This window comes from Talpa occidentalis, unplaced genomic scaffold, assembly GCF_014898055.3.
Source record: "Talpa occidentalis isolate TD23 unplaced genomic scaffold, MPIMG_talOcc4v2.1 talOcc4.3, whole genome shotgun sequence".
NCBI lineage: Eukaryota > Metazoa > Chordata > Mammalia > Eulipotyphla > Talpidae > Talpa > Talpa occidentalis.
This window is the reverse complement of record NW_023603184.1, coordinates 71,884,181-71,910,946: the sequence shown is the minus strand read 5'-3', so window position 1 is coordinate 71,910,946 and position 26,766 is coordinate 71,884,181. Positions and strand designations below refer to the sequence as shown.

General features: G+C 35.1%; 1 protein-coding gene across 1 annotated transcript in view; it reads right to left on the bottom strand.

Annotated features, from left to right (window-relative positions):
• Positions 1-607: 607 nt before the first annotated feature.
• Positions 608-26,766, bottom strand: part of ACMSD (aminocarboxymuconate semialdehyde decarboxylase) — a 71,350-nt gene continuing 45,191 nt past the window's right edge. The window contains exons 9-10 of the mRNA XM_037523267.2: positions 4,142-4,240; positions 608-903 (exon numbers count right to left, since the gene is read on the bottom strand). Coding sequence (XP_037379164.1) covers positions 841-903; positions 4,142-4,240 — 162 coding nt within the window. The 3' untranslated portion in view covers positions 608-840. The remainder of the gene's footprint in view (positions 904-4,141; positions 4,241-26,766) is intronic.

Genomic DNA, 26,766 nt, shown 5'->3' with positions numbered 1-26,766 from the left:
GAGAGGTCGGCTGTGCCATGTGGGTTTCTGCCTGACTGGGGATCAAACTCGTGCTGCAGAGGCTGTGGACAGATTCATAGGTTGCGTCTTAACCCCTTGCGCCACCAGGGAGGCCCACATTTTTCATTTTTGTACAATGTATGTATTTTCACCTCAGTTATGGTCCCTGTGAAATTCCCATCACCCATTCACCCATGATCTATCACCATGATCCCTTGTGCTCTTCCCACCTTTGTTCAAAAACACTCTTATCTACCCTTTTAGCCCATATTCCAGCTTCTGTGAAGATCTGCCCAACACTTTGAGTCCAAAAGGCAATTTTCTTACTGAAACTGTGACACGTTATATTACTTAGTAATTATCCTATTTATTCCTTGCTTCCTTATTGGATATAAACTCCTAGAGGTTATTTCTGTGGAATCTAAAGCATTCTCAGCCCAGTTCTGGGCCAGTGAAAGATATTAAGAGTGAATATAAAAAACAGGTTATTTAGGTCATGTTCACATACACTTGCTCAAAGTGGAGGACCTCTTTGAACCCTCTAGGGTAAATTTGGTTTTGGTCTTCATGCATATAAATCATGAATAACATTTTGTTTTTTATTTCTTCCATTAATTGAAATAATACTGGGGAAATAATTTTTGATTTATACATGAAATAATATACTGCTTTCCTGAACAAAAATGTGAATCATTTTGTTATGAATGATTTAGGGTATAAGGGGTATTCTGTTTCTGGAAAAGAGTGTTCAAAATAGGATTTTAGTAGTTTTTGTGTGAATCACATTTAAAAACAACAGTAAAATTTCTTCTTGAAAGTTTGTCTTTATAGTAAATTCAGTCATTCAAATTGTTTTCTCTCAAGACCCAAAAATGCTAGGGCATTGCCAGCTTTGAGTTTATCCTGAAAAAGAAAAAAAAGGTTTTATTTTAAAGTATAATTTAATTTTTTTTCCAAGTACTTTTTTCAGTGTCTTTAGCAGATTTTTAAAAGATCAACTTTCTGTTTTTTTTTAACAGTGAACGTAATATTTTTGAATATTTTATTTTATATATATTTTACATCATTCTTCATTTTTGTACAGTATATGCTTTCTCCTCTCATTGATAGTCCCCATGATCCCACCACCAATTCATCCATGTCCTATCACCATAGTCCATTGTGCTCTTCCCACCCGTTTTGATCCTTCCCCATCCTTCCCCTGCAGAATGTCTCTGATTTATAGTTGCCTGTTGATTTTTATTTTTAATTTATTTTAATATACACAACAGAATATTACTCAGCAATCAAAAAGATAGACTAATGCCATTCACAGCAACATGGATGGAGCTGGAAGGGATTATACTCAGTGAAAAAAGCCAGAAATAAAAGAAAAATATCGGATGGTTTCACTTACAGGAGGAATATAGAAGAAACAAATAAGGGATCAGGAAAAAAAAAGATTAACTTTCTGATGTGAGAAAAAAAATCAGGTTAAACAATGAATCTCTTAGCCCAAATCCTCTTGACCTTTTACTGGCCCCACTCTTTGAATTTTAAACTTGAAACTTGTTTGTAGGAGATAGGAGGAAACTTTTAAGAGGGATGTCCCCTAAAAAAATCTTTTTTGTGAAACCTCTATAGGATCTTTTTTAAAAGATTTTTTGAGGTTTTAAGGACTATTTGGAGACAAATACAGAGAGAAGGTATGGTTTAGGGCTGTGTGACAAGAGAGCGGAAAGCAGTGCCGAAAAGTCGTCTGCCATCCCCCAGCTTCTAGTATAGGTGTTAGCCTTTCACATCACCCTGAACAGCATGTAAGCTCTTGGTAGGGGGCGAAGTAAAGGGGTATAGATCAAGTTAGAATATTGTACAAATATGTACATTTATAAGTTTCACATAAAAAAAGGACTGCCAGTTTTTTCTTCACTTTCTTCCCAACAGTAGTATAGATTAGAACAGCTCTACAAAAAGAATTCCTGTGATCCGAGGAGCCATTTGTGATACCTAATGATATAATATCTAGTTTGCTTAAAAGGCAGGCATATAGCAGAGGCGAAAGGAAAGGAAAGATGTATGGGGTTGTGTATCAAACATACCATTAATGTATATATCATGATCACTTGTCTTACACAGTCTTGAAGAGCCCATGATTTGAGGCGGGTACCAATTACTCAGTGGACGTTGGGGCACTAAGAAACCATTTGCTTTACTTTTTAAAGTAGTTTGGTAGGTATCCTTTGAAAAAGATACTTTGTTGTATAAATGGGGACTTGATACTGGACTCAGGGGATTTGGGGCTGGGTCTTTGTGCTGGAATCCAGCAATTAAATGTCCTTTGGCAAATCATTTATCCCCAAGTCTTATTTTCCTTCTTCGAATCTATGTGGTGGAACACATCTGCTTCCCAGTGTTGTGCTCATCAATGAATACATTTTTTTTCATTTAAAAATTGTTTAGTGAGGGGCCTCCCCTGGTGGTGCAGCGGTTGAGCGCTGGGTTGTGAGGCTGCCTGCAGCCTCTGCAGCGCCAGTTCGATCCCCAGCCACTGGCAAGGGTCCCACAAAATTAATAAACAAACAAACAAACAAACAAACAAATAAATAAATAAATAAATAGTTTAGTGAAATTTGCCTTTACATGGTTCAAAATGGATGATTTATTTGCCGTCAAACAACTACTTATTCTTCTCAAAGTTATCAGATTCTGTTTGTTCTTTCCAAGATATTTTATACATATATAAGCAAGGTGTATAAATTTTTCTTTTTTCACAAATGGATAGCATACTATGTATATTGTTTCATCTCTTTGCTGTTCAAACTTAATATTCTTGGATATTGATTTTTAATATATTTGTGGCTGTATATATTCCATCATATGGATATACTTTTATTAAAGTATTCCCCTATAGATTTTTTCAGTCTTTTATTACAAACTTTTATAATGACTAATGTTGTAAAGAATGTCATTTGAATTTGTGATAGTATGAAATTTTTTTGTAAAGTTGAAAGTGATATTCACAATAACAAAAGGCACTAAGTAATAATCATTAGTCCATAAACATCTTAATTAGTACACTTGGGTTAGTCTAATTCAGTTTAATTTCTGTTAACTCTATAGAAACTTTTTCATTTTAAATTTCTTTTGTAAAAAGAAAAAATTAAAAAACCTTAGTACAGTTTACTACTTTAACAAATACTTAATAATTAAAAACAGTGCCTTAAGGGGGGTAAATGCCAAAAGACATGCTTCTTGTATAAAGCAGCCTGAGATTTTCTAGTTAATAACTTGCAAGCTGTATACATCAGAATGGATTCTTCTTGGTGTTTGTTAAAGTACTTCCTACCTACTGAGTGGATTTGATGAGCTGCATCTTTAACAATTAAGGTATATTAGAGTCCAAAGGAATTTTGGGATTCTAGTTTGGAAGAAAACAAAAAATTATGCCGAAGGATTATGACTCATACTTTTGTACGATTTGTTAAGCATTTATACATTTGTACAATTTAATTTTTGTCCATCCCTGACTTTTGGTAGTGATTGCTGACAAATTCCTTAGGAAGAACTTGTTTAATTGGGGTCGAGGGGACACAGGAAATGGGTGGCAAAGGAGAGGAAGTTTGAGGACATTGCGTCTCACTTTAAATTCATCTTGGTTCAGAATCCTAATGGGTAGGTTAGGCAATGGAGCATTATAGCATAATTTAGTATAATTTGCCCACCCTTAAAGAAAAATAATCCAATTACTTGGGGTTCGTTGAATTCATTGAGTTAGGACTTCAGTCTCAGTATCCAAATAAATGGAATGGTTACAATTTTTGAGATTGTGTATTTGTAGAAGAAATATTAAAGCAAAATTTTAAATATTTTTCTTGTGATTCATCTAACATGCAAACAAATATATTATTATGATATATTTCTTTATAGTTTTCTTTCTTGGCTTTTCAAATTTAGTTGTATTAGGTTGACTTTTAGTTTTTTTTTTTTTTTTTGCTTTTCTTTGACCTTTAATAGTTCAGTGGTTTCTGAAGCTTGAGTAACTAGAAATATTAATTATAATGGTCCCTTTTCTATTTATATCATATATCAAAGTGCTTCTAAATAAAACATAATTAAAGCTAGAAAACTCATGGAAAAATATTATGAATTAAAAGGCATATACCTTTGTATCTGCATCAAATTCTTCCATGGACTCTATCAATTTCCCAGGCTCCAGCTCACCTAGTGGAAAAGGGTAGTCAGTTCCCAACATGACTTTATCCTAAAAAAGAAAAAAATAATTTTATCTGTAACTTTGTAGAATTGCCTGTAAACTTAATTATATTTATTTATTACAAGCATCCTTATTGTAAAATAAGACATTTCTTCCTGATTAATAGAAACATTTAAAATTCAAAAAATGTAGTGGATTCAAAGTTATTCTGACTTTTTGTCCAGCAGGTGTCACCATTAGTCCTCTTAAAGTTGCAAATCAACCTCCATTTTTCCTTTAAAAAAGATAAACTGAAATACATACAGGCTACTCAAATAATAAAACATACTATATTTTCAGATGAAATTAAGAATTCTATACCTTTTATATATTTCAATTTATCCCACAGTTTTGAAAAACGTAGAGTTTAAAGTAAAAAAACAAAAAATGCCAAAACAATTTTTATCTGTATAAATTGGATCATTTCTTTTTTAGTGAATTTGCTTCAAGCTTCCATTTGACACTTTATACAACAAAGCAAATAGGCGTGTCTATTTATAAATAAGCAGTATGCTAGAATTTAGATTATCCTGGCCAACAAAACAGAGCTGGTCCCTGACCTCAGGGAACTCTAGTAATAGAGACATTAAATCAACAATGACAGCTTACAAAAATAAAATAAGAAAAATACATATTTAACCAGAAATTTTACTCTTGGAAATGTATTCCACTCATACACATGTAATGCAAATATATGCAAGAAACTTAATTGCAACATTGTTTTTTTTCTTTTTCTTTGTTTTTCAAAAGTGTTGTCTTTTTTATTGAGGTAACATTAATTTACAACACCGTATATGATTTAGGGTTATAGGGTCATACCTCTTCAGATGTATATTACCATACCACACTCACAAAGTACCCATAATCCCCTACCTTAGTCCATTGGAGCCTCTCCCTACTTTGCTCTCTAACCCTCATCCTTGCTTTCTTGTAGTCTTAATTCTGCAGTTAGGTTCCTAGGATTGATTTTAGCTTATTTTTTATCTGTTCCTTTGTTTCTTTATATTCTGCTTATGCGCAAAATCATATGGTATTTGTCTTTCTCCTTCTGACTCATTTCACTTAGCATAATCCTTTCCGGTTCTATCTATGTTGTCACAAATAAAAAGATTTCATGTTTCTCTTTTTTATAGATGACATGTATTTCATTGTGTGGAATACACACATACTGTATCTTCTTTATCCACACATGTGTTGTTGGGCACTTAGGTTGTTTCCATAGCTTGGCTGTTATACACAGTGCTTCAGTCAGCATAGGTGTGCATCTATCCCTTCAAATTAGTGTTTCAAATTAGGACTGAAATTGCTGAATCATTATTTGTAACAGCTTAAGAGCAGCAAAGTGAATTATAGAAATACCCCACAGTAAAAAGGAATGAAGAATGCTTCCATATGCTGAAATAGAATAATTGCCAAATTATATTGTAAAAGAAATGTTTTTGAAGACATATTGTAAAGAGGGCAGGAAAAGTCCAGTCTGCTATGCTCTTATTTCTATTTTTAAGAGGGGCCCAAAGACACACAAATATATATTTGTATGTATACACTCTATTTTAGGGATGGTACCCAAGAAAACAAGTATCATTAGTTACCTCTAGAAAGAAAACTAGGATTCAGGAGTGCAGAAGATCCCCCATCTATATATTTTTTGATATATAATTCACATATCATAAAATTCACCCTTTAAAAGGGTACTATTTGGTGAGATTTTACTCACTGAACTGTATAGTTATTACTTTGTATAGTCAATCCCATTATCTAACTCCAGAACACTTTTACGAATTAATTCCCCAAAATAAACCCATAGCCATTAGAAGTGACTACAAATTCTCTCCATACTGCTATCCTATCCTGGAAATTTCAAATAAATGGAATCACATAATGTATTATCTTAATTCATTTAGTTTAATGTTTCCAGGTTGATCTATGTTGTAACCTGAGTCAGTACTTCCTTTTTAGGTTGACTATATTCCATTGTATATACCACATCTTGTTTCTCTATCAGATGACAGACATTTGTCCCATTTCCACTTTTTGGTTATTATGATAATGCTACTCTAAATATTAGGGCACAAGTTTAAAGTGAATATATTTTTTCATTTCTTTTGGGTATTTATCTAGGAGTGGAATTGCTGGGTCATCTGTTTAGGGAACTCTCTGTTGAGGTACTATTTTCCACGGTGTCTGCAGCATTCTACATTCCCACCCGCAATGTTCGAGGGTTCCAATTCCTCCAAATCCTCACCAACAACTGTTATTGTCCATATTATTTATTACATCCGTCATTGTAGATGTGTGTGGTGTCTCACTGTGGTTTTGATTTGCATTTAAACATTCTTTAGTTGAACATCTTTTCTTTTGCTCATTATTTGCCTTTTGCATGTCTTCTTTGGAGACATATCTCCAATATGTGTATTCAAGTCCATATGTTTTTTTTATTGTTGAGTTGTGTCTTCTTTATATTTTCTTCATACTAGTGACTTATCAAATAGATGATTTGTAAATATTTTCTCCATTCTATGGGTTGTCTTTTCACTGTATTGTTAGTATGGACCTGCAGAACTATTGAAGCACATTCGTTTTAAATTTTGATGAAATACAATTTATTTTTTCCCTTTGATGGCTAATGCTTTTGGTGTCATATTTAAGAAATTACTGCCTAATCCAGGGCCTCAAAGATTTACAACTCTGTTTTCTTCTCAGAGTTTGTAGTTTTGGTTCTTTCATTTCTATCTCTGATACATTTTGAGTTAATTTTTGTGTGTGGTATAAGGAAAGGATCCACTTTTATTTTTTTGCACGTGGTTATATGGTTGTCCCAGGACCATTTGCTTAAAAGGTTATTCTTTTCTCATAAAATTGAATTGGCACCCTTGTTCAAAATTATTTCATCTTTAAGTCTGTCTTTATGTCAGTGCCATATAATTGTGATTACTGTAGCTGTGTAGAAAGGTTTGAAATTGGGAATGTGAGTTCTTCAACTTTGTTATCTTTTACAAGAATGGGTTCCCTGCATTTCCATATGAATTTTAGGATCCATTTGTCAATTTCTGAAAAAAAAAAAAAAAAAAAAAAAAAAGAAGTCTGAATTGTTAATAGACATTGCATTGACTCTGTAGACCAATGTGGGCAACCTCACCATTCAAGAGTATCAAGTTTCACATCACTGACTGTGGATGTCTTTTCATTTATTTAGGTCTTCTTTGATTTTCTTCAAAAATGTTTATAGTATCCAAGTCTTGCACTTCTTTTGTTGAACTTATTTCCAAATATTTTATTCTTCTTTTAATGCTATTCTAGATGGATTGTTTCTTCAATATCACTTGTGGATTATTCATTGTTAACATATTGGAATACAATGAATTTTGATACATTTATTTTGTATCTCCCAAACTTGCTGACTCTGTTTGTTAGCCCTGACAATTTATTTGTGCATTCCTTAGGATTTTCAGTTTTACAAAGTTGTGTCTTATTATGCAAATAATTTTGGTTCTTTCTTTCCAATCTGGATCTCTTTAATTTATTTTTCTTGCCTGACTGCCTCAACAAGAATCTACAGTACAATGTTGAATAGAAGTGTCAAGAGAAAAAATTTTCTATCATTCATCATCATGTATGATGTTTGTTGAGGGTTTTTCCACAGATTCCCTTTATCAAGTTGGGGAAGTTCCCTTCTGCTAGTTTTTGAGTGTTTTATTGTGAAAGTCTTTGATTCTATGGAATGCCTTATCTGTATGTATTGAGATGATCATGTTGTTTCATCTTTTATTCCATAAACCTGGTGTATTTTATCAATGAATTTTTATATGTTAAAACAATTTGTATTCCCGGGATAAATTCCAATTGATCATGGTGCGTAAGTTGCTGAATTCATTTTAATAGATAGTGTTGGGGAAATTTACATTTATATTCCTAAGGATGTTGGTTTATAATTTTTTTCTTGTGATATATTTGCCTGGTTTTGGTGTCAGGGTCATTAACACTAGCCTAATAGAACAGGTTAGGAAGTATTCTCTTTTCTGTATGTTTTCAAAGAGTTTGTGAAGAATTGATTGTAATTCTTTTAAAAAATATGGTAGAATTCACCAGTGAAATAATCTGGCCTGGGTTTTTCTTTGTGGAAAGTTTTAAAATTATTAATTCAGTCTCTTTACGTGTGACAGGTCTATTCATTTTTCTGTTTCTTCTTGAATCAGTTTCTATAGTCATATATTTTTCTGAATCACGTGTTGGTTAGAGACATCATAGTCCCTTGCTCTGAAATAAATGACAATTTATTTCCTGAGATAAAGGACATTTCTTATATAATAACAGTACAATTTTCAAAATCAGGAAATGTTACATTGATATAGTCCATACTAAAATTTCATCAGTTGTCCCAATAATGTGCTTCATAGCTATTTATCCCCTCCAATCTAGGATCCCATTGATGAGCACATAAAATTTAGTAGTCATATCTCTGAAGTTTTTAAGTTTCTCTTAATTTGGAACAGTTACTTTTTTTTCTTTTTGGTCACTTTTGACATGCATGTTTTTGAAGAATACTGTTTTATTAGAATGTCCCTCAGTTTGTGTTTATCTAAAATTTCCTCAGGATTTTGGTAGGAACATTACAAGAGTGATGGTATATCTTTTTCAGTGTACCACATCAGGGGCACATGATATGAGCTTGTCTTAGTATTGGTGATGTTTGGTTAAATTGATGCCTGCTAGTTTTCTGTATTATAAAGTTACTAAAGTTCTATTCCTTTCCTCTCCTGTCTAGTACCCTCAGTTCTGCACTCAGGTTTCTAGATGCTCATTGTGCTATCTTCAACTGATATTTTTTGTATTGCTTTATGTCCCTCAATATTGGTAAATTCACTTATTAGTTTTAGTATTTTGTAGTTAAAATTTTCTACACAGTCAATCATGTCATCTGCCAATAGAGACAATTATTTCGTCAATCTGTATGCCCTTACATTCTTTTTTTTTTTAATTTCTTTTTTTTTTTTTTTCATTTCTTCCTATTCTGGCTAGGATCTGTAATGCAATGTTAGTTAGAAGTTAAAGAACACCTTTGCCTGTGTTTAATATTTCATCATTATGTATGTATGGCAATAGCTGTAATTCTTTTGATGATGGCCTTTATCAAGTTGATGTTTTTTCCTATTTCTATTCCCTTTGATGTAAGCATTTAAACTTAGCTATATGGTAAGTGAAATAACTCAGAAGAAGAAAGACAAATGCTGGCTGGTGTCACATATATGGAATATAGAGAAACAAAACAAAGGATCAGAGAAAGCCAAAGTGATGACAAACCTTAGAAATCTGACTGTAGAACTGAGACTAGGGGGAGGAAGGAGGAAGAGAACAATGTGGGGCAAGGAACACAGTAGATTATGCTGGAGGACTGACTATAGGTGTCTTGGTGGTGGGTGTGGTGTGGTAACAACACCTGAATTTTGAGACCCTATCCCTCTAAATCATACACAACATTGTAAGCCAGTGTGACTCAAAGGAAAAAAATCTACATTTTCTTTTAAGTAACAAAAGGACTTTATTTCACAAATTTTTGTATGTTGCTTTTTTATTATCATCCACTTGAAATATTTTCTTTTTAGTATTTTTCCCTGTTCCATGCTTATTTATAAATATGTAGTTTAATACCCAAATATGGGGATTTTTACTAGCTAATACATTATTTTTTAAAATTAGAACTATTGGAACACATTCTGTAAGATTTCAGTCTTTTGAAATATACTGATATTTACTGTAAGACCTAGTCTGGTGAATGTCCCATGTGTACTTTAAAAGAATATATATTTTGCAGTTGTTGGGAGTATTCTGTGAAGGTCAATTAAGTTAAGGTAGTAATGGTGCTATATTGATGTTCCCTATTTTTACTGATTTTTATTTTGTCCTTACTGATTGTTTTTCTCTTCATTACTGAAAGAGAGGTATTAAACTCTTCAGTTTTGATTACAAATTTGTCTATTTTTTCTCCTTTAATGATGCTAGGTTTTGCTTCAAGATCTTGAAGCTCTGTTATTAGAAATATACATATTTATGGTTCTCGTGTCTTACTGCTGAATTTAATTTTTTTTTTTTTACCAATATGAAATACTCTATTTAACTCTGGTGATACTCCCTTGCTAATCTGTTAAGTGAAATGGTATTTTGATTTTTTTTCTTATTATGCATGAGGTTGACAGATAATTTATCTAAGGTGGTTTTCTCACCTGGTGTTAGAGACTCTTAAATATTAGAGATTTAACTTTGTCTATGATATAGTTTGCAAATATTTCTCTGTTTGTCATTTGGAATCTTTTATTACTTATTTGTGCTGCAAAATTTTTTTAAAATAACCAAATATTTTAATCTTTTTCCTTATAGTTCTTAAATTTTGAGTTATCATTAGGAAAGTTTTTCCTACTTCTAAGATATAAATGAATTTTGTCATTTTTTTCCAAATACTTATAATCTTGTCTGTTTTTCCTTTTAAAATATTAATTGTTGGGCCTCCCTGGTGGCACAGTGGGTTGAGTGCCACGCTGTGAAGCTGTCTGCAGCCTCTGCAGCGCGGGTTCGATTCCCGCCAGCAAGGGAGATACCCATGTGGCACAGCAGACCTCTCCTACCTCTCCCACTGCTCCCCTCAGCAGTGCCTTTGGTCTGTCTGCCTGTTTTGCTCCCTGCTCTGTCTCTGGTGAATTCTCTCACCCTCCTGCGCCTATGACCTGTACCCCAGTTCTTGTATAAATAAATAAATCTTAAAAAAAATCTATGGAGAATGACAGTAAAGTAGCATATACCCAAAGCATTTAAAAAAAAATAAAATATTAATTGTTCCAATATTAGCACTAATTATGTTGCTAGAACTTTTAAATATTTCATGAGTGAGTGAGTGGCTTTTTTTAGTCTAAGCACTATTTTTAAACTGTATTATACAGAAGTTCTTGGAGGCTGGGGAGAGGTGGAGCACCAATAACAAAGTGTAAAGGGAGATGGAAGAAGAGAGACAGAGGGCTAACAGGCATAGCTTCCCTCTGACTCCCATCCCCTGATTAGAACAACATTGCTTTTCTGTTTTATTTGTCTACACATTTGTGTAAGATTTTGTTTAACAAAAGGTTTTCATGGATTAAAAACAAAGTTTCAAAGCATTGAGTTAGAATATTTCTAAGGTTCCTGTGACTCAATTCTTAGATTCTTACTGACTAACCCAATGTTTCTGAACTCTCTATATTAATATCACCTGGGAAAGTTATTAAACATACCCACACAGATCCTATTCCAGATTAATTAAATCATCATATCTGGGGAGTGGGACCTATACATCAGTATTCTTTTAAGGCTCCCCAAATGATTCTAATATGCAGCCAGTGTTGAGAACCACTGAACAAACCCAAGTTTATGGCCTCAATTAACCTACATTACATTAATCTGAATTGATATATCTTACATATTGGACCAAAAATATTGGACATTTGGACAAAGTTAAACTTGAGCAGTTAGACTAATAAAACTGGGTTTAGGATTTTAATGTACTCACCATAACAATGTCTGTTTCCAATGGACAATGTTAACTAGTAATTCTAATTAGACTTGGAAATTTTTGCCATTAATAATTGAGAATTGGATAGCTTATTCTAATATTGAATACATAATTATTTGATAGAGCATGAACCTGTTTTACCTTCTGGTTGATGGCACCACTTTTTACCCAGTTGTCTAATCCAGAAACCTAGGAATCATATTGTATTCCTCCTACTCGCTCACCCCAGCTTCTCATGGGTCACTGGACTCTTTGGATTCTACATCTGTGTCGTTACTTGCATCCACCTCTTCTCCTTCACCATTTCCTCCCTTAACTCAAGCTTACCATCTCTTAGCTCAGTTAAGTGTGGCCTCTGTACTTGAAGCACCCTATATATACTTTTAGTCACAGATCTATTCCATTGTTATGAGATAACCTCATAATTATCATCATAATATCTAACATTTATCGATTGCTTAATTTATGCAGGATGCTGCTTTAAGTCATTTGCAACCATTCACTCATCTAATCCTTAAAACCCTTCTATGATACAGGTCCTATTATTACCTCCATTTAATAGATGAGGAAACAGATGAAAACTAACTGGCCTAATAGATCCACAGCTAGTATGTGGTAGAGCCAGGTTTGTATCTCCATTTCCACCACTCAGCTAAAACCTGGGATAGAAACGCTTTTCCCAGCTCTGAGTACAAGGCTTGGTATGATGTGGATGTTCATTGAATAAAATTGGGTCACTATTAGTAGTTTTCGAACTCATGTCTGTGACTCCAGTCTTATCCAGTTTAGTCAATGCCAAACACTGGAAAGAATGTTCTTTTACAAATATAAATCTGCTCATGCCAACTGCTTTCTTAAAATCCTCTGATATCTATAGTTTACTTTATCCAGAAGGTAAGGCCTAAATTCCATAGCATACCATAAGTTGCCTCCAATAATGTGAGGAAGAAAGTTGTCTTAAACCTGAGCTGAGTGGTCTGATGTGACAAGGGAATAGTTAGCATCCCTGGTAAAATATGTGAGCACCTTTTTGATAGACTTTGATGAGCTTAAGGGCACCTTCTAGGAAAACCACTCAGTTGACTATTTGATTTAAAACTAGCCTAAGTGCTTCAACCAGTACTGTCAGGAGCCTGCATGCCCTTAATTAGATAATCATCTTCTTTTATTTTAATTTACTGTCTAACAATAACTTGGTAATCATTTTTTCCTCTGTAAAATGTCTCTGCTAACATAGAATCTTTGGTCTTTTCAGAAAGCCTCTTGTTTTGAACCAACTTTGAAATAAAACTCTGGCATACAATTATAATCAGTGTGAGAGTTACTTGAACAAATGTGTGTTGAAGGGATGTATGCTTGAGTGTATGAAAGTTGGAAGTCTAATTGTTACTAGACCTGAAATATTAAATGTAGTATACTCTAAATTCGAGCTGTTGTGAGAAATGATTCCTTGATTTAAAAAAAAAAAAGTTATTTACATGATATTTACATGATAGAAGCCTTAAAGGTCCAAAGTTATGTCTGTTCACATCTGTGCTAACAGCTGGTCTCATTCTGAGCTGCTTGCTTGGCATTCACTGGAGGTTCATTTGTTCTTATTTCTACCCCTCTTGCTAAATTGTTTACAATTCCAAACACAACATGATTTTTAAAAGTCCCATGCTTATATTTGTTTACTACAGTAACTTGAAATTGGAATCTAGAAATTAATTTTGTAATCTAATTAGGAATTTTTCCATTCTCAGGTTATGACAGTTTTGGATATAAATACATTTAAGGGGGGAGGTGGTCTCTTCCAGAGAAGGCAAATTGTTTAATTAATTAATTTTTAAAGATTTATTTAGTTATGCATATAAGAGCTGGGGTGCAGGCCAGAGATATGAGGTGATGAGAGGATTCACCAGAGACAGAGTGAGAAGTAGAACAAGCAGATGTACTGAAATACACTGCTGAGGGGAGCAGTGGGCAAGAAAGGAGAGGTCTGCCTTGCTATGTGAGTTACCTCTGTGGCCTGGAATCGTGCTTCAGTAGCTGTGGATAGCTTCATAGTGCTGTGTCTTAACCCCTTGGACCACCATAGAGGCCCTAAAGGCAAATTATTTTAAAGCAGAAATGAAAACTGTTTCTCTGCAATTCGTCTAATTTGTCCTTTCCTTTCTAGCTTGATTTTAAATGCCTGTTACAGAACACTAAACTTGTGGTTTGGCAATATTTAATTATTATTCAGTAATTATTATTCACAACTTTTCTCTATATGAAGTTAATTATTCACTTGTGATAATCTGGTTTGAAAATTTTTTGTATATATTATATATTTGTACCCCTTTCATTGATATCCTCTGGGAAACATTTTACCATTTTCTAACTTGTTAGTAATTTCATGAGGGAGAAGGAAGAAGGCATAAAAGAACTGGAAATGAAGTTCTTGTTAAGTTGAGTTTCTTGCCCAGTGGAGAAGAGATAGTACCAGGGAAAATGCTGGGAGATGTTTCTCAAGTCTTGTGGTCCTGTAGGATGAAGGTTGCATAACTCTATTGCTTCATATCAGTCTCTACTTGATAGATGTTTACTATTTACTTTTTGCATTAAAAATATGTTTTATATTGCTATTTCTACCAAGTACTCTCTCATAATTGCAAATTAATTATGTTGTAAATGGATTACATGCAGGGAGGCAGATAATATGATCTTGGATCACTGTTGCCCCATTCCCCCCAGGATACCTAAGACTCTGGTGATCCCTTTCAGGTACCTGAGTGACATGCCTGATCCTGACCTCCCAAAAACTAGAACTGACTTTTGTCTTCTTGTCTGTGATTCAGGATTCTGTTCCTTTAGGATCGACCATGATCATGAACCAATTTTAAAGGATATCTGTACTAGTGTAACAGTTGACAACATCTACCTTTCAGTAAGTTCTTTAGTCTAAATTCAGACTCTATGTAAATCCAAATGAGTAATTCTAAAGGTTGTACGATAGGTTGCCTCTTCTGGGATCCTGAAATTACACCTTTTAGAGACACAGGCTTGCTTTATTAGGCAGTAAAGCAGTAGATCATACTGAATGATTTTTAGCAGGAACACTCTGCCCAACTGTAGGGTAAGGAAAAATGTCAGGCTTTTCTGCCCTCCCGCCATCAGGATAGATGATGGATCCTTGTCCTGAATGCATGCCTGATGGCGGGCACCTGGAATAGGGTGTGTAGATGGGATTCAGCTGAGCTAAGACTGTGCTTTTTAAGGGCAGCGTCATGGGGACGCCAGCAGCAGCAGTAGAAGCAGCAGCAGAAGCAGCAGCAGAAGCCGAAAGAGAAGCAGCCCGAAGCAGAAGCAGAGAACTCCAGAGAGCCCAGATAGAGTGAAGATTTACTGGGGGCTGGGAGGACTGCCAGCCTCCCGGCCCCCCAGCACCCCTGCCTGCCATGTACCCGCTGAACCCCAATAAAAGACCTGCAAAAAAGCCACTGAGGACTCTGACTCCTCCTTTACCTGGTCTGCATGGGATCAGAGAACCTGCACTGTGTCCAGTCCTGCCTCTACACCAACATACACTTTTCTCCCCAAAGCCAGCAGCACGTGTTCCTGATGAGGTCAGAGATTTCCTGAGCTGATGATAATAGTGATTGATAGTCCTTCCAGGAAAAAGAAATAAACTGCTCACCTGCAGGGGTCCACTAATTTTTTCACAGTTTTAGGGAACCCTGCGAACACTAATGATGTGATTTACTAAATAAATTCATGTAGTGGAAGTGAGTTCATTTGTCTTCTGGAAAAGGAACAATTAACAATCTCCTCACTAGTGTATTTCATTAGTACCATTTGTAAAACATATAACATCAGTCTGTCAATGGAATCGAATAGAAAATCCAGAAATAAACCCACAGATTTATGGTCAACTAATCTTTGACAAAGGAGCAAAGACTATGCATTGGAGCAAAGAAAGTTTGTTCAATAAATGGTGCTGGGAAAACTGGGTTGCTACATGCAAAAGAATGAAGCTTGACCACTACCTCACACCATACACAAAAATCAACTCAAAATGGATTAAAGAACTAGACATAAGACCTGAAACCATAAAATATATAGAAGGAAATATAGGCGAAACACTACATGATTTGCACATCAAAGACATCTTTACAGATATATCACCCAAAGCAGTGATAGTGAAGGCAAAGATCAACAGCTGGGACTACATCAAATTAAAGAGCTTCTGCACAGCAAAAGAGACAATAACAAAAACAAAGAGAAACCCCACTGACTGGGAGAACATTTTTGCACCCAACACTAATGATAAAGGACTGATCACAAAAATCTGCAAAGAGCTGATGAGACTCAACAACAACAAAGAAAATAATCCAGTCAAAAAATGGGCAGAAGAGCTAAAAAAAAACTTCTCTGAAGAGGAAATGCAAATGGCCAACAGGCATATGAAAAAATGTTCAACATCACTTGTAATCAGGGAAATGCAAATCAAAACTACCATGAGATACCATCTTACACCAGTGAGAATGGCACATATTAAAAAAACTAGCAACAACAAATGTTGGCGAGGGTGTGGAGAAAAAGGAACTCTCCTGCACTGTTGGTGGGAGTGCAAACTGGTCCAAACATATGGAGAGCTGTGTGGAGATTTCTGGACCTACTAAACATAGAGCTTCCATATGATCCAGCAATTCCACTCCTAGGTATTTACCCAAAGGACACAGAAACATCAATTCCAAAGAGCACCTGCACACCTATGTTTATAGCAGCACTGTTTACAATAGCTAAGCTTTGGAAACAGCCCAAATGCCCAAAAATAGATGACTGGATCAAGAAGATGTGGTACATATATACCATGGAATATTACTCAGCATTCAAAAAAGATAAACACATGCAATTTGCAGCAACATGGATGGCGCTGGAAGGGATCATGCTCAGCAAAATAAGCCAGAAAGAAAAAGAAAAATACCGGATGGTCTCACTCATAGCAGGAATCTAGAAAACTTAAATGAGGGACCAGGAAAATGAATAACTATAAGAAAGTGAAAATCAAAATCAACAAAAAACTATGAACCAGAGACACTTTTTGGGGGGTAGGGGGCGGGAGGGGAGGGATTGGGGTCATAATGGGGGGGTTGCAATTGTATGGGGAATATAAAAATAAAATTTATTATAAAAAAACATATAACATCAGTCTGTTATGACATAGCTTATTGCAAAATGTTTACAACATCATAATTTCCTAGACAAAGAGTTTGGTTTATTTCCATAAATGCAAAGCAAGATTAGCCTTATATCCTTAAGATCATTGCACAGCTCAAATGTTAACACCTAGTATTTGTAAAGCGCTGGAACAGATGATATAAATCACAAACATTTATGTAGTCTTTGGGATAGTATCATAGTGGCTCCTCACATCAACTCTGCCTGGTTATCACTTCCATTTGACACTAGAGGAAGTTGAGACTGATAAGTGACTGATGCTAAAAGACACACGGCTAGTAAGCTGTTCAGCCAGGATTTGAACACTCTCACCACAACTTCCTGAGAAGGTGGTACGTTATACTCTTATTCTCAGGAAATTTCTGCTCTATAGAGGATGATAGTATATGGTAAAACATCACGTAGTCAGAATTTTTATGCAGAAGTATAAAAATAATTTAAAACCCTAAGTCTTTGGAACATCTGAAGAGAGCAGTCCTGAATGTTAAATATATAGAAGGCATGTATAGAAACCACGGGGAAAAGATGAAAAAGCTTTGATCTTTGGTTCTGACTGGTCTCCAGTTTGGATTTTTCTTCCAATGCACAACATCACCTTTTTGCCTATTGTAAAAATTGGGGACATAAAATGCCCAAAATGAAATTGTTACTTTGAAAAATAAGACATGTTTTTACTATGAAATAACATGCTTTCAGTTTTGCAGAACAAATTTCTGGATTCTCTTTCAAAAATAAAGAACATGTAAACAGATACCATGGTTGAAATGGTTAAAAGTCTAACTTGTAAAAAAGAGACTTCTTCACTTAAAAAACATTGAGGTGAAATTGACATAACATAAAGTTAACACTTTAACATGCCACCTTTGGGACATTTAGTTTATATTCACAATGTTGTGCAGCTGTCATCTGTATCTAGTTCTGAAATATTTTCACTCCCTCAAAGGAGTCCTTGTGTATCAAGCAGTCACTCCTGTTCTCTTTCCCTCAGATCCTGGCAACACTTTTCTGCATTTTGTTTCTGTGAATTTACTCATAGTGGGTGCTTCATATAAATGGAATCAAACATTATGTGACCTTTGTGCTTGACTTTCACTTAGCATGTTTTCGGAGTCCATTCATATTGTAACAAAAACCAGAACTTCATTCCTTCTGATGGCTTAATATCTCATTAAATGGTAACACCATTTTGTTTATTCATTCATCTGTTGATGGACATTTGGGTTGTTTCAACCTTTCTTGTCCTGTGTGAATAATGCTGTCATGAAATTGATGTACAAGCATTTGTCTGAATACCTGTTTTCAATTGATTTGCGTATATACCTAGGAGTGACCTTGTTGGGATATATGCTAATTCTACGGTTAATTTTTGTAAGACCTACCAAATTGTTTTCCCCAGTGCCTATATCATTTTATATTTTGGCCAGCAATGTATAAGAGTTCAAATTTCTTTATGTCCTTGCCAGTATTTTTCATTTTCCATATATTTTTTTAATTGTCATCCTATTGAGTATGAATTGGTATTTTGTTGTGGTTTTGATTTGCATCTCCTAAATGACCAGTGATGTTGAACACCTTCTCTGGGGCTTCTGGCCGTTTATAGGTCTTCCTTAATGAAATGTTTATTAGATCCTTTTCCTAATTTAATTGGGTTATGCATATTTTATAATATAATTTTATGAGTTGTTTCTATATTTGGACACAAGTCCTTTGTCAGATAAATAACCCTTTAAATGAATTTTTTCATTAAAGTTGTACTTTTCAGCTCCAGAATTTCTATTTGGTTTCTTTCTACAATTTCTATATACTTATTGATAGTCTCTTTTTGTTCAGATGTTGTTCTCCTTGTTGCTCTTGATTCTAGTCAATGATTTTCTTGATCTCTTTGAGCATATTTAAGACTGCTGATACAAAGTCTTTGTCTAGTAAGTCTAATGTTTATATTTCTTCAGTGACAGTTTTTGTAAATTTCTCTTTTTTCATGTGAATGGGATATACTTTTTTTTAAAGATTTATTTATTCATGCATACAAGAACTGGGGTATAGGCCGGAGGCGTGGGTGGGTGAGAGGATTCACCAGAGACAGAGTGGGAAATAGAACAGGCAGACTGACTAATGCTGAGGGGAGCAGCAGGCGAGACAGGAGAGGTCTGCTGTGCCATGTGGGTATCTCCCCAGCTGTGGACAGCTTCATAGTGTTACTCTCAACCACCTGTGCCACCAGGGGAGGCCCCATTTTTTTTTCTTTGCATGTCTCTGAATTTTTTATTGAATACTGGACATTTTGAATATTATTATTTGCTAAGTTTGGTAATAAGATTCTTTATTCTCTTTAGAGTTCATGCTTTGAAGTTGTTTAGTTAGTGACATTTATTTTTATTTATTTTTTTAAGGGGGGAAATTTTTGAGTTGGTCTTGTCTTTAATGGTGATTCATTTTTATTTTTATTACCTTTTATTATTTATATATACACATATTTTGCATTATTGTTCATTTTTGGTTTTTTTGATTTCTCCCTCAGGCGTAATCCCCATAAAATTTCCATCACCTTAGTCTCTTGTCCGATTCCTGCCTCTGTTTTGATTCCTTTCTCTCCCTTTCCCCTGTTGAATATCCTCAACTGGTAGTTTGCCTGCTAGGTTTGTCTTTTTATTTTTTTCCTATTCCCTTGTTTGGTATCCCTGTGTACCTCTTATACGTGAAACAATCAATATTTTTCTTTTTCTTTCTGACTTATTTCACTGAGTATAATCCCTTCCAGCTCCATCCATATTGCTGCAAATGGCATGAGTTTTTTGTGGTGTTCCTTTTTTTTTTTTGGATTGCTGAATAGTATTCCATTGTGTATATATACCACATCTTCTTGATCCATTCATCTGTTTTGGGACATTTAGGTTTTTTCCATATCTTAGCTATTGTAAATGGTGCTACAATAAACATAGGAGTGCAGGTTTCCTTTTGTTTAGTGACAGTTGTAAACTGTTGTTAAAATTCTTGTTCTTTGGGGCCTCCCCTGGTGGCGCCGTGGGTGAGCGCTGGGTTGCGAGGCTGCCCGCAGTCTCTGCAGCGCCAGTTCCATCCCCGGCCACCAGCAAGGGTCCCACCAAAAAAAAAAAAAAAGAAAAAGTCTTATTCTTTGTCATATGTGGTCTCTGATTGTCTCTGTTCCTTAACTTGTGGGAAGCTTGTGTTTCCTGGTCTTTGTAGTTTTGTTCTGTGTTGAGCATTTCTTCAACATTTAGCCAGGTCATTTATAACTCTTTCTGTCTTATCATTTAGTTTCTGTTTGATGCTGAGCCTAAAGATGTGCTAAAGATTGAAACTTTTGGTCTTATCAAGTCTTTTCTGAGCATACATTATGCTCTGATCATGTATGTGACTTCCTACATTCTTCTCTCTATTCTTTTTCCTTCTTCACTTTTGATTAAGCCTCCATTAAGGAGCCAAGCCTTACTTTTTATATCATTACTTCAAAGACAGACATATTTTGTTTGTTGTGAAGTTTAATTTAGGTAGAATTTTTCATTTATCTCACTTTTTCAGTGATTTTATAACTCAAATTGCTAACATTTTAAGATCGTTTAAAAAATCTTATAAATCGAGGGCCTCCCCGGTGGCGCAGCAGTTGAGCGCTGGGTTGCGAAGCTGCCGGCGACCTCTGAGGCGCTGGTTCGATCCCCGGCTGCTCCCCGGCCACCAGAGGAGGGTCCCACATGGCGCGCAGACCTCTTCTGCCGCCCGCTGCTCCCCTCAGCAGTGTACTTTGGTCCTTCTGCCTGCTCTGCTCCCCGCTCTGGCTCTGGTGAATTCTCTCACCCTCCCGCGCTTCTGACTGTACCCAGTGCATGTATAAACAAAAAACAAACAAACAAACAAATAAATAAATAAAACATGCCTCTATAAAAAAAAAAAAGAAATAATAGTTGCAAAAAAAAAATCTTATAAATCGATACTTTTTTTTTTTTTAAAGATTTATTTATTTATTTATACAAGCACTGGGAACAATCAGAAGCGCGGGAGGGTGAGAGAATTCACCAGAGCCAGAGTAGGGAGCAGAACAGGCAGAAGGACCGAAGTACACTGCTGAGGGGAGCAGCGGGCGGCAGGAGAGGTCTGCGCGCCATGTGGGACCCTCCTCTGGTGGCCGGGGAGCAGGCGGGGATCGAACCTGCGCTGCAGAGGCTGCGGGCAGCTTCGCAACCCAGCGCTCAACCGCTGCGCCACCGGGGAGGCCCAATTGTTTTTTTTTACTGTAGCTTCAGTCTTTAAAGTCTGTATGCACTTTTATAAATATAAATATATTATAAATTTACTTGTATTTATAAGTATATATATTGAGGACTCACAATGAAGCTGGAACTGTGCTATGTACTATATGTGGTTAACCTACTTAACATCAAGAGTTAGGCACCTGTTCTACTGATAAGGAAATTGAGGTTTAGCGAGAGATCAAATAATTATTCTGGATATCTCAACTCTACTGTATATTGCAGTAGTGAGCTATTAAGCATCATTCACAATTTGTTTCAGGATAGAATTTTCAAAACTATTTCTTTACTTTATATTCATTCTTATTTTTATTTCAACTTTTAATTGTGTTGTAATTTTCCACTGCCTTTCTCAGGCATGTATAATAAACCAACAAAGTAACAGAAATCACTGAAAAAAAAAAAAACTACAACAAAAGACCAACATCATAGTGAATTCAATTTGGAATAGAATATTTTATGTGAATGACATGAACAGTGCTATGTTTTCTCCATGTTCTGAAGAAAATTTTAATATAATTGTTTAAAGATGAAGCTTGGACATTTAGAAGCTTAGGAAATAGAAACTTTCATTAAGAGAATTTATTTATTTCAGTGCTTTCATACGTTAAAAAACATTTTTAAAGTCTTAAATGGTACATCTAATAATGACAAGACATTATGTCAAAGATGCACATTTGAACAAAATTGTTCATGAAATGTAAATGTGAAAAATAACATTTATAAATGAAGTTATGTGATTTAGTGTGTTTTATTAATACATTAAAATTTAGAAATAGAAAAAATCTTAAATTCTAAAATGTGCATATCATCTCTTCTTTCCACCCTCAATCAAGGTCATAGAGATTATTAATAAATTCATAGCTTTTGAAAATTCTCCCTGACCCCTTCTATTGCTATAATTTCTCCTGACCTGTAATTACTTATAACTGTGAGAATGACTTCAGGGAGCTGCAAGCTGGGCTACAACGGGATGCAATATAGATAAGGTACATTTTGTTAGAGAGAGGACAGCTCAAGAATCAATAGGTTACTGCATCTAGTGTGTGAATGTACTGAGAGGAGACTTAAAAATTGGTGGAGACTGTGGAGTTAAGTTACCATAAGTAACAAGCCAAAAATAGTAAAGGATGAGCAAGTGAAAGGAAAGAAGGAAAAGGAAAGGAGGGGACTCAAGGGAAGGGAAGGGAAAGTCTTACAAGCCCGATAGCCCGTGAGTAGGCTGCTTGGGAGGACTTTAGGGAGAATGAGGAAATGTTATTGGAAACTTGAGGGAAAGAGATCTTTTTATGCAATAGCCTCCCCCCCCTGCAAAAGCAACACTAATCTATAATATGCAAAGTAGAAAATATGTATTTGAAGAGGGTTGAAAATGCTGCATGGCTGCTTCTTGATACACACACACACACATATACACAAACATTGCATGAAACATAAGATTCAGGTGTGCCTCATTAAAAGTCAACATGCATATAGAACATTAAATTGACCACTAAAAGTCCTGTTCTATCCTTTATCATATAGTTGTCCCCTTTTACCCAATTTGCACACCCTTCTTCCCCCTTCCCTTATGGTAACCAGTAATTGGTTTTATAGTGGAAACTTTATTTTTGTTTTATTTATTTCATCAATTCATCCATATGTTTGTTTTCTCTATATATCACATGTGTGGAATGAGACGGTGTTTGTCTTTCTCTGTCTGAATTATCTCACCAAGCATAATACCCTGTAGTCCCATTCATGTTTGGGCAAATGATAGGATTTCATCTTTTTCTATAGTTGAATAATCCTCCATTGTGTAGCTATACTTCTTTATACAACCATCTATCAATGGGCACTTAGATTGTTTCCAGCTATTGGCTGTTGTAAACAATGCTGCAAAGAACATGAGACTGCATATTTCTCTTTGACTTAGTGTTTTTGTATTCTTTGGGAAATAACTAAATATGGGATAATTGCATCCTATGGAATTTTATTTTTAATATTTTGAGGATTCTCCATACTGTTTTCTATAGTGGCTGGACCAATTACATTCCCACCAATGTTGTGTAAGGGTTCACTTCTCTCCACATCCTCTCTAATACTTGTTTCTTTTCTTTTGAATGATAGCCATTCCTGCTGGTGTGAGGTGCTATCTCATTGTTTAGATTTATGTTCCTCTAATAATAAGGTGCTAAACATCTATCTCTTCATGTGCCTGTTGGTTGCCTGTATATCTTCTTTGGAGAAGTGTTTATTTAAGTCTTCTTCCCATTTTAAATTGGGTTTTATGGTTGAGTTTTTTGAGTTCTATATATATTTTGGATATTAACCCCTTATCTATATATACGATGTTCTATCATCTCCCATTCAGTAGGTGTTGTTTTGCTTGGATGCATGTTTATTTCACTGTTCAGAAAGAAGCTTTTCAGTTTGATGTAGTCCCATTTTTTTTTTTTTTTTTTTTTACTGAAAACAATTTAAAGTTTACTTGGAGGTGGTTTGTGGTTTGGTTTTTTTTTTGTTTTGTTTTGTTTTAATAATAAATTTTATATTTATATTCCCCATACAATTGCAACCCCCTTATTTTGACCTCAATCCCTCCCCTCCCGCCCCCTACCCCCATAGAGTGTCTCTGGTTCATAGTTTTTTGTTGATTTTGATTTTCACTTTCTTATAGTTATTCATTTTCCTGGTCCCTTATTTAAGTTTCTAGATTCCTGCTATGAGTGAGACCATCCGGTATTTTTCTTTTTCTTTCTGGCTTATTTTGCTGAGCATGATCCCTTCCAGCGCCATCCATGTTGCTGCAAATTGCATGTGTTTATCTTTTTTGAATGCTGAGTAATATTCCATGGTATATATGTACCACATCTTCTTGATCCAGTCATCTATGTTTGGGCATTTGGGTTGTTTCCAAAGCTTAGCTATTGTAAATAGTGCTGCTATAAACATAGGTGTGCAGGTGCTCTTTGGAATTGATGTTTCTGTGTCCTTTGGGTAAATAACTAGGAGTGGAATTGCTGGATCATATGGAAACTCTATGTTTAGTAGGTCCAGAAATCTCCACACAGCTCTCCATAGTGGTTGGACCAGTTTGCACTCCCACCAACAGTGCAGAAGAGTTCCTTTTTCTCCACATCCTCGCCAACATTTGTTGTTGCTAGTTTTTTTAATATGTGCCATTCTCACTGGTGTAAGATGGTATCTCATGGTAGTTTTGATTTGCATTTCCCTGATTACAAGTGATGTTGAACATTTTTTCATATGCCTGTTGGCCATTTGCATTTCCTCTTCAGAGAAGTTTTTTTTTAGCTCTTCTGCCCATTTTTGACTGGATTATTTTCTTTGTTGTTGTTGAGTCTCATCAGCTCTTTGCAGATTTTTGTGATCAGTCCTTTATCATTAGTGTTGGGTGCAAAAATGTTCTCCCAGTTGGTGGGGTTTCTCTTTGTTTTTGTTATTGTCTCTTTTGCTGTGCAGAAGCTCTTTAATTTGATGTAGTCCCAGCTGTTTATCTTTGCCTTCACTATCACTGCTTTGGGTGATGTATCTGTAAAGATGTCTTTGATGTGCAAATGACGTAGTGTTTCGCCTATATTTCCTTCTATATATTTTATGGTTTCAGGTCTTATGTCTAGTTCTTTAATCCATTTTGAGTTGATTTTTGTGTATGATGTGAGGTAGTGGTCAAGCTTCATTCTTTTGCATGTAGCGACCCAGTTTTCCCAGCACCATTTATTGAACAAACTTTCTTTGCTCCAGTGCATAGTCTTTGCTCCTTTGTCAAAGATTAGTTGACCATAAATCTATGGGTTTATTTCTGGATTTTCTATTTGATTCCATTGGTCTGTATGTCTGTTCTTGTTCCAATACCATGCAGTTTTGATGATTATGGCTTTGTAGTAGAGTTTGAAGTCTGGGAGTGTGATGCCTCCATTCCCTTCTTTTTTTTTTTCAGGAGAGCTTTGGCTATTCGGGGTTTTTTGTGATTCCATATGAATTTCATCAATAATTGTTCTATTTCTTTGAAGAATGACATTGAAATTTTTATTGGAATAGCATTGAATCTATATATTGCTTTTGGTAGGATGGCCATTTTAATAATGTTTAATTCTTCCAATCCATGAGTAGGGGATGTCTTTCCATTTCTTTGTGTCTTCTTCTATTTCTTTTAACAGTGTTTTATAGTTTTCTTTGTATAGGTCCTTTACCTCTTTTGTTAGATTTATTCCCAAATATTTGATTTTTTTTGTTTTGATAATAAAAGGGATGGTTTTTTTATTTCTTCTTCTTCAGATTTATTGTTAGTGTATAGGAAGGCTACTGACTTTTGCATGTTGATTTTGTATCCTGCCACTTTACTGAACTGATTGATGAGTTGAATTAGTTTTTCTGTGGAGTTTTTGGGGTTCTCTATGTATATTATCATATCATCTGCAAATAGTGATAGTTTGACTTCTTCTTTTCCTATTTGGATTCCTTGGATGTCTTTCTCTTGTCTTATTGCTCTGGCTAGGACTTCCAGTATTATATTGAAAAGCAGTAGTGAGAGTGCACATCCTTGTCTTGTTCCAGATCTTAATGGAAATGCTTTCAGCTTTTCACCATTGAGAATGATACTGGCTGTTGGCTTGTCATATATGGCCTTTATGATGTTGAGGTATGTTCCTTGTATCCCAAGAATTTCAAGGGCTTTTATCATGAATGGGTGTTGCACTTTGTCGAAAGCTTTCTTGGCATCTATTGATATTATCATATGGTTTTTATATTTCTTTTTGTTGATGTGTTGGATAACGTTGATTGATTTTCAGATTTTGAACCATCCTTGTGTCCCTGGAATGAATCCTACTTGGTCATGGTGAATTATCTTATGGATACATTGTTGGATTTTGGTAGCCAAAATTTTATTGAGGATTTTTGCATCAGTGCTCATTAGGGAGATTGGCCTGTAGTTTTCCTTTTTTGTGTTGTCCTTGTTCGGTTTTGGTATTAGTGTAATATTGGCTTCATAGAACGTGTTTGGTAATGTCCCTTCCTTCTCAATTTTTTGGAAGAGTTTGTGAAGGATAGGCACTAATTCATCTCTGAATGTTTGGTAGAATTCATTTGTAAATCCATCAGGTCCTGGGCTTTTGTTTTTGGGGAGGTTTTTGATTACCATTTCAATTTCGCTGCTTGTAATTGGTCTGTTTAGGTGTTCTATTTCTTCTTTATCTAGCTTTGGGTGATTGTGGAGTGTAGGAATTTGTCCATCCCGTCTAGATTGTTGACCTTGTTTCCATATAACTGTTCATAATAGTTACTGATAATTTTTTTGATTTCTGCTATGTCCGTCGTGATTTCTCCTCTTTCATTTATGATCCTGTTTATTTGTGCTTTCTCCCTTTTTTCCTTTGTGAGCTTGGCTAGGGTGTTTGTCTATTTTATTGAATTTTTCGAAGAACCAGCTCTTGGTTTCATTGATCTTTTGGATTGTTTTTTTAGTTTCAATTTCATTTATTTCTGCTTTAGTTTTTATTATTTGTTTTCTTCTACTGGTTTTGTTT